Here is an 11795-nt window from a genome sequence, read left to right as displayed (position 1 = left end):
AATGGCTGACCCAGGCCTGCACTGGAGCCCCTCCCAAGAGGCCCCAGAAACAACAAACCTGGAGGTTGGCTTCAGACCACAGCAGAGCACCACCTGATTAGCCCCACAGGTGGCACACACAAAGGGCGGTCTCAACAGGCACCAGAGCCTTCGAAGGTGAATCCCACTCAGTAGGATAAGCCTCCTGTATAGCAGCCCATAAGGTGTGGATGTGACCAAACCCAATAGCCAGTCAGCCTGAAGGTCAATCCCACACAGTGAAGTACCAATAGCAATCAAGGCTCAACTATATATAACAGGAGGGCATACAGAAACTACACAAGGGACACTCCCAGAGCACCCGGGTCAGGTGACCAGGGAGACTGTGCCACTGAGCCCCTCAAGGCACAGTAAGGCCACCTGGCCAAAACTGGGAGACATAGTAGATCTACCTAATACACAGAAACAAACACAGAGAGGCAGCCAAAATGAGGAAACAAAGAAATATGTCCCAAATGAAAAAATAAAGGAAAAAATCCAGAATAAGAACTAAACGAAATGGAGGCAAGCAACCTACCAGATGCAGAGTTCAAAACAATGATTATAAGGATGTTCTAGGAACTTAGAACTTCAACAAAGATATTACAAGTATAAAAAAGGATATAGAGGTTGTCACTTCACTGCCTAAATCCCCGGGGCCGCCCCAGGGGCAGGGCCAGGCCCAGGCTTCCTGCCCAACCCGACCCACCACCTCCACGGCATGGAAGCTGTCAGCAACCCTGAGACTGCGGGGACAGGCAAGTACATCGCCTCAACACAGCGACCTGACGGGACTTGGCGCAAGCAGAGGAGGGTGAAAGAAGGCTATGTGCCCCAGGAGGAGGTCCCAGCGTATGAGAACAAGTATGTGAAGTTTTTCAAGAGTAAACCAGAACTGCCCCCAGGGCTGAGCCCCGAGGCCACTGCTCCTGTCACCCCAACAAGGCCTGAAGGTGGTGAATCAGGCCTCTCTAAGACATCCAAATGCAATCTGAAGCGGAAGGAGAAAAGGCGGCAGCAGCAAGAGAAAGGGGAGGCAGAGGCCTTGAGCCGGGCTCTCGATAAGGTGTCCCTGGGAGAGACAGCCCAACTCCCCAGTGCTCCACTGGGCTCCCGGGCAGCCCTTCCAGCTGCCTCTGACCAGCCTGACTCAGCTGCCACCACCAAGAAGGCCAAGAAGATAAAGAACCTAAAGAAGAAGCTTTGGCAGGTGGAAGAGCTGCAGCAACAGATCCAGGCTGGGGAAATCAGCCAGCCCAGCAAAGAGCAGCTGGAGAAGCTAGCGAGGAGGAGGGCGCTGCAGGAGGAGCTAGAAGACTTGGAGCTAGGCCTGTGAGGCCTTTGGGGATTAGGGGATGGACTGCAGAACAAACCATGGGCTCTTGGGTCGTGGGGAATGTGGGCGGCAGCAGTCAGGAGGGGTGCCCCCATACTGGCTCACATCCACCTCTCCTGGCCCAACTCAGTCCTCCAGAACTTAGCCTCTCCCTCATTCCTTCCCTTTTCATCTGAACTCCTATTTTTTGGACTTTTCCCCCCCTCCCATTCCTAGTGTTCAAAAATCTCAGTAACTACCCTAGGTTCCTTTGCTGGTGATTTGGGTGTCTTGTTCAAAAGAAAATTGGGTGGGTGGGAATCTTGGAGAACTGAGGTTGAGGGTAGGGGGCATACGCCCAAGTCTTGGAGTCTTGGTTCCTGTTCAGAGTTTATGGATTATTCCCCTCTCCCTCTCTTTTTTTTAAGAACAGAATAAACAAGTAGACAATTTAAAAAAAAAAAAAAGACATAGAAAACAAAAAAAAAGAACCAGTCAGAAGTGAAGAATAGAATAACTGAAATAAAGAATGCACTAGAAGGAATCAACAGCAGATTAAATGAAACAGGATCGAATCAGCGATTTGGAAGAGAAGGTAGCAGAAAACAGCCAATCGGAACAGCGAAAAAAAAAAAAAAAAGAATCCAAAAAAATGAGGATAGTTTGACCTCAGGGACAACATCAAACATTCACATCATAGGGATACCAAAAAGAGGAGAGAGAAAGCAAGGGATTGAGAACCTATTTGAAGAATAATGACTGAAAACTTCCCTAACCTGGCTGAGGAAATAGACATACAAGTGCAGAGAGTCCCAGACAAGATGAACCCAAACAGGCCCACACCGAGACACATTACAATTAAAATGGCAAAGGTTAAAGACAAAGAGAGAATCCTAAAAGCAACAAGAAAAAGGCAACTAGTAACTAATGAGGGAGCTCCCACAAGACTGCCAGCTGATTTCTCAACAGAAACTTTGCAGGCCAGAAGGCACTGGCAGAAAATATTCAACGTGATGAAAAGTAAGAATTACAACCAAGGGTACTCTACCAAGCAAGGCTATCATTTAAAATCAAAGGACAGATAAGATCCTCCCAAATAAGAAAAAGATAAAGGGGTTTATCACCACCAAACCAGTATCACAAGGAATGTTAGAGGCACTTCTTTAAGACACACACAAAAAAATATCAAAATTATGAATAATAAATATCAATAGCTACATATCTATCAACAATTACTTTCAATGTAAATGGAGTAAATGCTCCAATCAAGTAACACAGGAGACCTGAATGGATAAGAAAACAAAACCCTTACATATGCTGCCTAAAAGAGATTCGCTTCATATTGAAAGACACACACAAACTGAAAGTAAATGAACAGAAAAAGATATATCATGTAAAAAAAAAAAAGCTGAGGTAGCAATACATATACCAGACAAAATAGACTTTAAAACAAAGCCTATAACAAGAGACAAGGAAGGGCCTGGTAATCCCACTTCTGGGTATTTATCTGAAGAAACTAAAAATGTTACTTTGAGGGGACGTGTGCATCCATATGTTCATTGCAGCATTGTTTATGATGGCCAAGATGTGGAGGCAGCCTGGGTGTCTGTTGATTGAAGAATGAATAAAGAATAGGTGGTATATATATACAATGGAATATTGCTTGGCCAGGGAAGGGAATGGGTTCTTTCCATCTGTGGCGCGTGGATGGACCTGGAGGGTATTGCACTGAGTGTCGTATGTCAGACAGAGAAAGACAGACACAATGTGATTTTGCTTTAATGTGGAATCTAAAGAACAAAATAAACAAACAAAACAGAAGCAAACTCATAGATACAAGGAATATTGTGATGGTTGCCTGATGGGAGGGAGGTTAAGGTGGTGAAAAAGGGGAATGGATAAAGAAGTACAAATTGGCTGTTACAAAGTGTTCCTGGGGATGTTGGGTATAGCACAAGGAATATATTTAATAATATTGTAATAACTATGTATGGTATCAGATGGTACTAGATTTTTGGGGTGATAGATGGGAACATGGTTGGGAGGCAGGATGAAAAAAGTGAAAGGATTAAGAAGTACAAATTGGTAGTTATAAAACAGTCATGGGGATGTAAAGTAAATCATAGGAAACATAGTCAATAATATAGTAATAATTATGCATAGTACTAGGTGGGTACTAGACTAGTCAGGTGGATCACTTCTTGAATTACATAAATGTCTAACCACTATGCTATACGTCTGAAATTAATATAAAATAATATTGACTGTCAAGTGTAATTAAAATTTTTTAGAAGAGGGGGAAAAGGTGAAAAGCAATAAGAGGTTCAAATTTCCTGGTATAAAACAGATAAGTCATGGGGATGTAATGTACAGCATAGGGAATATAGTCAACAATATTGTGACAGCGTGGTACGGTGTCAGACACTTGCTGGACTTATCATGGTGAGCACTTCTTCATGTTTACAAATGTTCAATAACTATAGTGTACCCCTGAAACTAATACAATATTGTATGTTAGCTATATTTTTAATAAAAATCTTTTTAAAAAAATGGAAAATAAACCTGGGGGAGGTGAGTGGGGAAAACAGAATAGCCAGCCCAGCACTCAGGTACCTTACCTATTGATGACTAATAGTAGCAATTGTAAAACAAACCATGTTTCTCTAAAAGAACGTTCTGATATCCTTATATTATTTCACCAACTATCAGAATTGCCCTACCTACTTTGGTTCACTTAAGGGACAAGTCACATCTTTTCTCCTAATTTCTCCATTACTTTGAATAGCGGGTTTTAACTAGATACTTTGTTGCAAGCCATATTTTATGACAAAGTATTTATATCAGTTTTTGGAAATACCAATAAAGCATTTCAGAGTGGTATGTAAATCCAACTCACATGTGACAATATATTAACCAGAAATAAGTATATACGAGGCCTGACAATTAAGTTCGCAAACTTGTCACCATGTGCTTACATTGGCAGCACTGTCCAAACAGCTCAGTAAGGCTTCATAACCTTCATATATCACCAGTATCTTACAGCTGTGTTCGTGTCAACGTGTGGCGGTGTCTAGCCGAGTGGCATTCATTATTGTTGTCTGTTTTTGTGTGCCGTCGCGAGAATACTGATCTTGAATTAGAGCAATGAACAAACATTAAATTTCTTGTTAAACTTTGCAAGTGAAATCAGGGACATGTTAGACCAAGTTTATGGGAATAATGCCATGAAGAAAATGGCAGTGTACAAATGGAGTAAACATTTTTCTGAGGGGAGAGAATGCGTCACTGATGAAGAAAGGTCAGGGCAGCCAGTAACGAGCAGAACTGATGAAAATATTGCAAAAAATCATCAAATTGTGCATCAAAATCATCAGCTGACTGTAAGGAGCATAGCAGACCAAGTAAATATTGCTTCAGAAATAGTTAGGAAAATCTTAACTGAAAATCTTGGCATGAGAAAGGTGTGTGCAAAAATGGTCCTGAAGGAGCTCTTGCATCACAATGCACCAGCTCCCACGGCACTGTCAGTGAGGGCGTTTTTAGCCAGTAAACAAGTAACTATATTGTTTATATAGTTAAATAACTGTTTGATCTTATTCATCAATGATTTCTGTCTTTACCTGAAGATAAAGGAGATATTGAAAGGAAGACATTTGGATGATATTAAGGCCATCAAGGGTAATACAATGACAGCTCTGATGGCCATTCCAAAAAAAGAATTCCAAAATTGCTTTGAAGGGTGGACTAAGTGCTGGCATCGGTGCATAGCTTCCCAAGGGGAGTTCTTGGAAGGTGACTATAGTCATATTCAGCAATGAGGTATGTAGCACTTTTTCTAGGATGAGTTCTTGAACTTAACTGTCAGATCTTGTGTGGATGTTAAAGAAACTGCAGCATTGAGGAAAGAGGGAAGATAGGGAATATATATATATATATATGGTGTGATCAAAAACTAGGGTGAATGTTTAAATAAAAAAAAATTATTATAGTGAAAGACACATTGCCATTAATCCCCCTCAAAATGTTCTTCCTCACTTCAAGCACACTTATCCCATGGTTCTTAGCCCTTTCTGAAGCAATTCTGCAAGTCCTCTTTTGTGAGTGTCTTTAGTTGCGCTGTCATGGCTGCCTTCATGTCCTGAATTGATTCAAAATGTTTACCTTTCATTGTCATTTTGACTTTGAGGAAGAGCCAGAAGTCACATGGTGCCAGATCCGGTGAATAAGTTGGATGAGGACACATCATAATGTTTTTATTTGACAGAAATTGCCATACCAGAAGGGATGTGTGACATGGAGCGTAGTCATTATAGAGGATGATTTATGACACACTTTAAAACACACCTTCTCTCAACCGGAGCTCACACCCGACTGACTGCACTGAACAAGTTGAAACTTGTCACACACTGTTACTAAGGTTCGCCACGCTGCTTCCATATTGAAGATCCCTGCCTTTCCATTGGATGGCACCAGGCAGCAGCATTCACTGTAGTTTTTTATCACACCTCATATAAAATGAGGTAACTTTAACCAAGTTTCTGAAATTGTTAACATTATGAAGGTTGAGACATGAGGAAAGACCCCATTATCGTTTTAACTAGCCTGGGAACTTAATTTTTTTTTTTAACTTTCCAATCCTGTGTCAATACCACGATATGCATCTGGACCTCCAGATAATTCTATAATTACCCCTTGAAGGACTCAGGTTTTCAGGCCAGCTCATTCACCTCTGAAGGACTCACATATATATCCACCTGACACCCATTGACCAGACCACCAAATGTGACCAGACATCCTGGCACCCATCTCTGGGCCACCTGGCATGACCAACCTGACTGCCTATCATCGGACTGATAACTCTCCTGGACAATCCTAGGGCTAACAATGCAGGACTGATAAGTCTCAAGAATGTACTTTTTGCTATAAGAACTTTTAAATTTTCTCTCTTCTTTGGAACACTTCTGGGCTTTTTCCTAGCTGTGTTTCTACTTTGCAAAGTATAAGACCCTTGAATAAATCTCATTTATTTCTGGCAAACCCTCCAGACTCTTTTTGAGTTTGTTCAACAGCATAAACTAAAAACAATCAGTTCTTAAAAATCACTTTGACCAAATATAAACATATCATTTGAAACAAAAGAGCAAACAAAGGAAAAGAAGATCTATTTGATAGAAAAATGAGTAAAATAAACTTTAAGGCATACACGTTACATAAAATAACAGGGCTTTTATTTTCATATGTAAAAAATGGCACAAAAAAGATAGTCATTGCCACTTAAGCTATGTCACACATTTAAATTATTTTACTCTTCATATCAAAACTGAATGTATCTTCTTAACTCCAGACTAATATTTTATATGGTATTACATATGTCTATAAATACTAGTACTCGTATCCATCAACTTTCCCAAACCAGAAACAAGATGGTTTTGTTTTAAAAATTTCTACCTCCGAGGTTCCATATCAAACTGGCCATTTAATTCTGTATTCAAGTATACTTCTTTAATCTCTCTCCCATCTGCCCATCCCCACTTCCAGAGTTTTGGGTTAGGCTCTCATCATGTCTTATCCTGACTGCTACAAAAGCTTCTGAAATGGACTTCCCATCTACAGTGTCATCCCATTCTAATCAATTTTCTACACATTGCCAAAGTGGTCATTCTAAAATTCAAATGCTGGTGAGAATGTGTAGAAACTGAATTGCTCACACGGTGCTGGTGGTATTGTATAGCCATTCCGGAAAATAATTTGGCAGTTTCGAAAAAAACTAAACGTATACTTACCGTATGACCTAGATATTACACTCCTCCGCATTTGTCCCAAAGAAATGAAACCTAAACCCACACAAAAATTTGTAAAGGATTTTTTATAACAGCTTTATTTGTAGTAACAAAAAATTGGAAACAACCAAAATGTCTATGGATAGATGAATCGTTAAACAGAGTATGGGCGCATCTATAAATAAAATGAAGAAACTATTAATACTCACAGCAACTTGGATCAATCTCAAGGGCATTATGTTAAATGAGAAAGAAAGCCAATCTCCAAAAGTAACATGTTATGCGATTCTGTTTATAAACATTCTTGAAATGACAAACTACTGAGATAGAAAACAGATTAGCGGTGCCAGGGGTCAGGATTGTTGATGAGAGAGGGTATGAGTGTGACTCTAAAGGGATAGAATAAGGGTGATCTTCTGTGGTCACACAGCAGCCTAGCCGTTTGTCCCCTCCAATCTTTCCTTAGGGAAAGAAAACTTTGTGGGACTGTCCCTCTTTGGGTTTGAGTTCCTTTATCCTAAGTCTCTCTATTTGGTCCTTGTAAGCTGGGTCTGCAGTCAAAGACGAGTAAAGTTTCCTCATGGGAGGAACGACTTAAGCCAGACGGGACCCCATTGGGACCCCCATGAGTTAACATAATAAAAGTCAGGAGGTAGCCATACCCCTCCTCCTCACCATTATGGGAAGCTGCTAATGCATGCCCCAATTGTCCTGCACTCTGCTATGCAAAGGACTTCTTAGAGTGATAAGATATCGCTCTTCCTGCTTAGCTCATGGGATGGTTTTACCTTGTGAGACTTGCTCCTCCAGAGGGTTGAACACACCCACCTTAGTCGCCTGGGGACAATAAACATCGGTTGCTTTGGGACAGATATCTGGGAATTGGAAGAATTTTAAGGTGTGGTATGAGAATTTCGTGGACCCTGCCTTTAATCTTGTGATTCTTATTGTAAGAAATCAATAAATACCCATTTGGGGCTCCAGTCCCTTGAGGCTGCGAGTCCCTCGGTCCTCTGTGATTTAACTGTATTTGAGTCTCTGTCTCTTTATGATAGTTTAACCCTCGTCGCCTCCCTCGCCTTCCCACGGCTTGTGTTGTGCAGGTCGCAACAATCTTCCTGCTGATCAAATAGTTTTGTTTCTTGATGGTGGTAGTAGTTTTGCAAATCTACAGATAGGATAACTTCACATAGAGTTATAGACACATTGTCCTAATGTCAAGTTCCTATTTTTGATACTATACTAATAGTTATAATTATATAAGATGTCACCACTGGGGGAAAATGGATGAAGGGTACTCAGGATCTCTCTGGACTATCTTTGTAACTTCCTGTGTATCTCTAGTTATTTCAAAATGAAAAGTTAAAAATAAACCAACATATCAATTTAAACTTACAGTAAGTTGTAGTAGAAGAAACTAAGGTGATTTCAATGTTTAATTTGTCCCATGTTATAGGCAGAGTATATCTGGGCCAGACTGTCTTTTGGTCTCTTCTATTCCCATCAATATTTATTTTTATTTCTTTAGTTAGTTAGTTAGTTAGTTAGTTAGTTAGTTAGTTAATTAGTTAGTTAGTTAGTTAGTTAGTTGTAGTTAGTTCCTACATTATAAAACGATCATCTCTACACTGCAGCCAAATTTCTTTAAAACAAATGTGAACTTGTCACTGTCTTACTTAAAACCATTCAACATCTTCCCTTTGCCTTTATAGTTCTTAACATGCCCTTTCAAAATGATTAGATATTTATCTCTCCCTAACCTTATTCATCACCACTCTCCTGCTAGCTTTTATCTTTTCATTCTTTAAACAAACTATTGCATTCTTTCCATATCAATGTCATCATCCCAGCTGGTCCCCCTAGAATTAATTATTCCCTTTCTTCACCTAGCTAATTCCTAATATCCTTTAGGTCTCAGCTTACATAATATTGCCTCACAGAAGGCTACCTTGAGCCATTAATGTAATAAAGCAATCTGCAGTATTATTTTAATACTGCTGTGAGATATGAAATCATTTTAGTGGCTGATAAGCTTTTAATCTTATATTTATTTCTCTTGTCCTGATACTAAACATGAGGTTTCTAGATTAGGACTGACCATTATTATAGCAATAACCACATTGGTTTCTCAAGCCCCATTCTCTCTCTGTGGGGTAATGTGGTAAGAGCCAGATGGTAATTTCTGCATGTATAAAAAAGGGGTTGTTGCACTGCAGGATAGGACCCCTGAAATTATGAATCTGGTAGCTTATATAGCAACTGCTATACAGTTACACTCTCATCTGAGAGAGGAGGGAAACTTTGTCTCCCTGAGGTAAATAGGTCATGTGGAATAGAAACACATGGCTCTGGATTTCACCCCCTTGGAAAGCGAAAAGCAAATGGATCTGGTAAAAGGAGACATTATTTATCCGTATTGCAAGTCAACTTTCTTTATTCAGAAAGCCTGACCACGTAAAAATGGCATAATAGGTCATTCCAAGAGTCCTTTTTTTTTTAACATCAAAATATCAAACAAAAACTATTAGTTCAGCTTACTTAGAACTCTGGGAAATAGTCAAAGATTTACAGCAACCAAGATAATGCTGAATCAAGAAAGAGGAAACTTAAAAGTAGTAAGAAAGCTTTATGAGAGGGATTTTAAATCACCTTTACTGCATTCCCCTCCCTGGTTTGGTGGCAGTCTTGAAGATAGCATCGCAAATTCCTAGAGTGGGACCCTGGTCCCTGGTTCCAGGGGGAGCAGAGCAGACTTTATTCCAAAGAATTGTGTTTGTCTGTTTTAACCTTTTCGGGGCTACCCGGAAGAATGATACAATGTGCTTCCCTTTGTCTTGCATATCTTGGATCCCATTCAGTAAATAAAAAATGGCTACACAAAGGATATTGCTCAAAAAAAAAATGTGAGAAAAATGCAGCCTGGGACAAAATATTACTGTTGAGGCAAATAATAGATGCACTGATAGTCTGGGAGAAAAAGCTAGGGAGAGTTCCTTTGAGAAAATTATGGCATTCAAAAGTGCCTGCATATATTGGGGAATTTAGCAAGCCACTTTCCTGCCTTAGGCAGAATGTATACTTAGAAACAACCTAAGAAGACCCCAAGCTTTTTAAAATTTTCTTTTAATTTATTTATTACTTTATCTTATTTCATTTTTCTTTTCTATTCTATTATAGCTCCTGATGATCAAGAAAATCTCTGTCAAACATTAGTTGGACACAAGCTAAAGAAACAGAAACTTCAGAGTCCACGCAAGGCAAAGAATACACAATTTACAAAAATAATGCAGAAAAATCACTAACAAACAAAAGCTACAGCCCACATCAAGCAACAAAAACAAATTTTGATGAGGAAAAAGAATCTGTTTCCAGAGTTAGCACATTTTAATGTCCAGTTTTTAACAAAAATAATTTGTAAAGAAACAAGAAAGTATGGCCTACCACAGAAGAAATTAACAGAAATTAATTCCTGAGGAAGCACAGACATTGGACTTACTAGTTGACTTTAAGTCAACTGCTCAAATAGCTAAAGAAAACCACAGGCAAAGATTTAAAGGAAACCAGCAGAAAGATCTCTCAACAAACAGAAAATATTAATAAAGAGATATAAACTATGAAAAGAAACTAAACAGAAATAGTGACGCTGAAAACTACAATAATGGAAATGAAAATTCGCTAGAGGGTTACAATGGCAGATTTCAACAAGCAAAAGAAAAGAATGAGTGAACTTAAAGATAGGTCAATTGAAAGTATCTAGTCTGGGGCAGCTGGTTAACTCAGTTGGTTAGAGTGCAGTACTCTTAATAACAAGGTTGCCGGTTCAATCCCTCAATACCACTAACATCTGATTTGTCATGACAAACTATGGAGGCCAGAAGGCAGTGAGATGACATTCAAAATGCTAAAAGAAAAAGACTGTCTAACAAAAATTCTGTATCTGGTAAAACTATCCTTCAAAAATGAAGGAGGAAATAAGATAACCCGAGTAAACAAAAGCTGAGGGAATTTTCACTAGTAGACTTACTCTATAAGGAATGCTAAAGTAAGTCCTTCAGGCAGCAATGAAAGGACACTAGATAGCAACTTGAAGCAATAAGAAGAAATAAAAAACTCAGATAGCGAGTGACGTCATCAAAATGGCGTGAGGTGAGCCTCTGGAAATCTCCCCTGAAATTTACAACAAATTGAACAACAATAACTCCACAAAGGACTCCCTGCACAGCAGACAGGCAAGACGAAGAGGCTCACTACTGAATTCACCTAAAGGTGGGCAAATTGCGCAAGCAGGGGAGGAGGGAAGGGAGAAGTGCGGAGACGAGGCCCTGCTGGTGCAGGACGCAGACCTAGCTCAGTGCTCCAAGCTCGCTGCATCCGGGAACTACCGCAGTTACAGGAGAGGGAAGAACTCGGACTGCTAGAGCTCCGTTTATGGCCCACAGGGCTGAGGGGACAGGATATAACACAGCTGAACAAAACACTCACGGCAGAGACCTCGGAGCAAAGACTGAGGGAAGAACGCTGAAAATGGTGATTTAAGCCCTCACTGAAGCAGAGAATGGAAGCCTTAGGCACTGAGACTAGCCGCCCCCTCACAACCCTCCCAGAGCTTACCCCGCCCCCACCTGCCCAGTGCTAGAAGCAGAACAGTAGCAGTATCAGATCAAAAGAACAGAATATTTGCA

General features: G+C 40.1%; 1 protein-coding gene across 1 annotated transcript; it reads left to right on the top strand.

The window, feature by feature from the left end:
* The first annotated feature begins 656 nt into the window (after positions 1 to 656).
* On the top strand, positions 657 to 1354 carry LOC109458257 (partner of Y14 and mago). Its single transcript, XM_019751711.2, has one exon. The coding sequence runs from the start codon at positions 740 to 742 to the stop codon at positions 1352 to 1354; it is 615 nt and encodes a 204-aa protein (XP_019607270.2). The 5' UTR covers positions 657 to 739.
* The last annotated feature ends 10441 nt before the right edge of the window (positions 1355 to 11795 follow it).

This window comes from Rhinolophus sinicus, linkage group LG03 (genome assembly GCF_036562045.2).
Source record: "Rhinolophus sinicus isolate RSC01 linkage group LG03, ASM3656204v1, whole genome shotgun sequence".
Classification (NCBI taxonomy): domain Eukaryota; kingdom Metazoa; phylum Chordata; class Mammalia; order Chiroptera; family Rhinolophidae; genus Rhinolophus; species Rhinolophus sinicus.
This window is presented reverse-complemented; position numbering and strand designations above follow the sequence as displayed.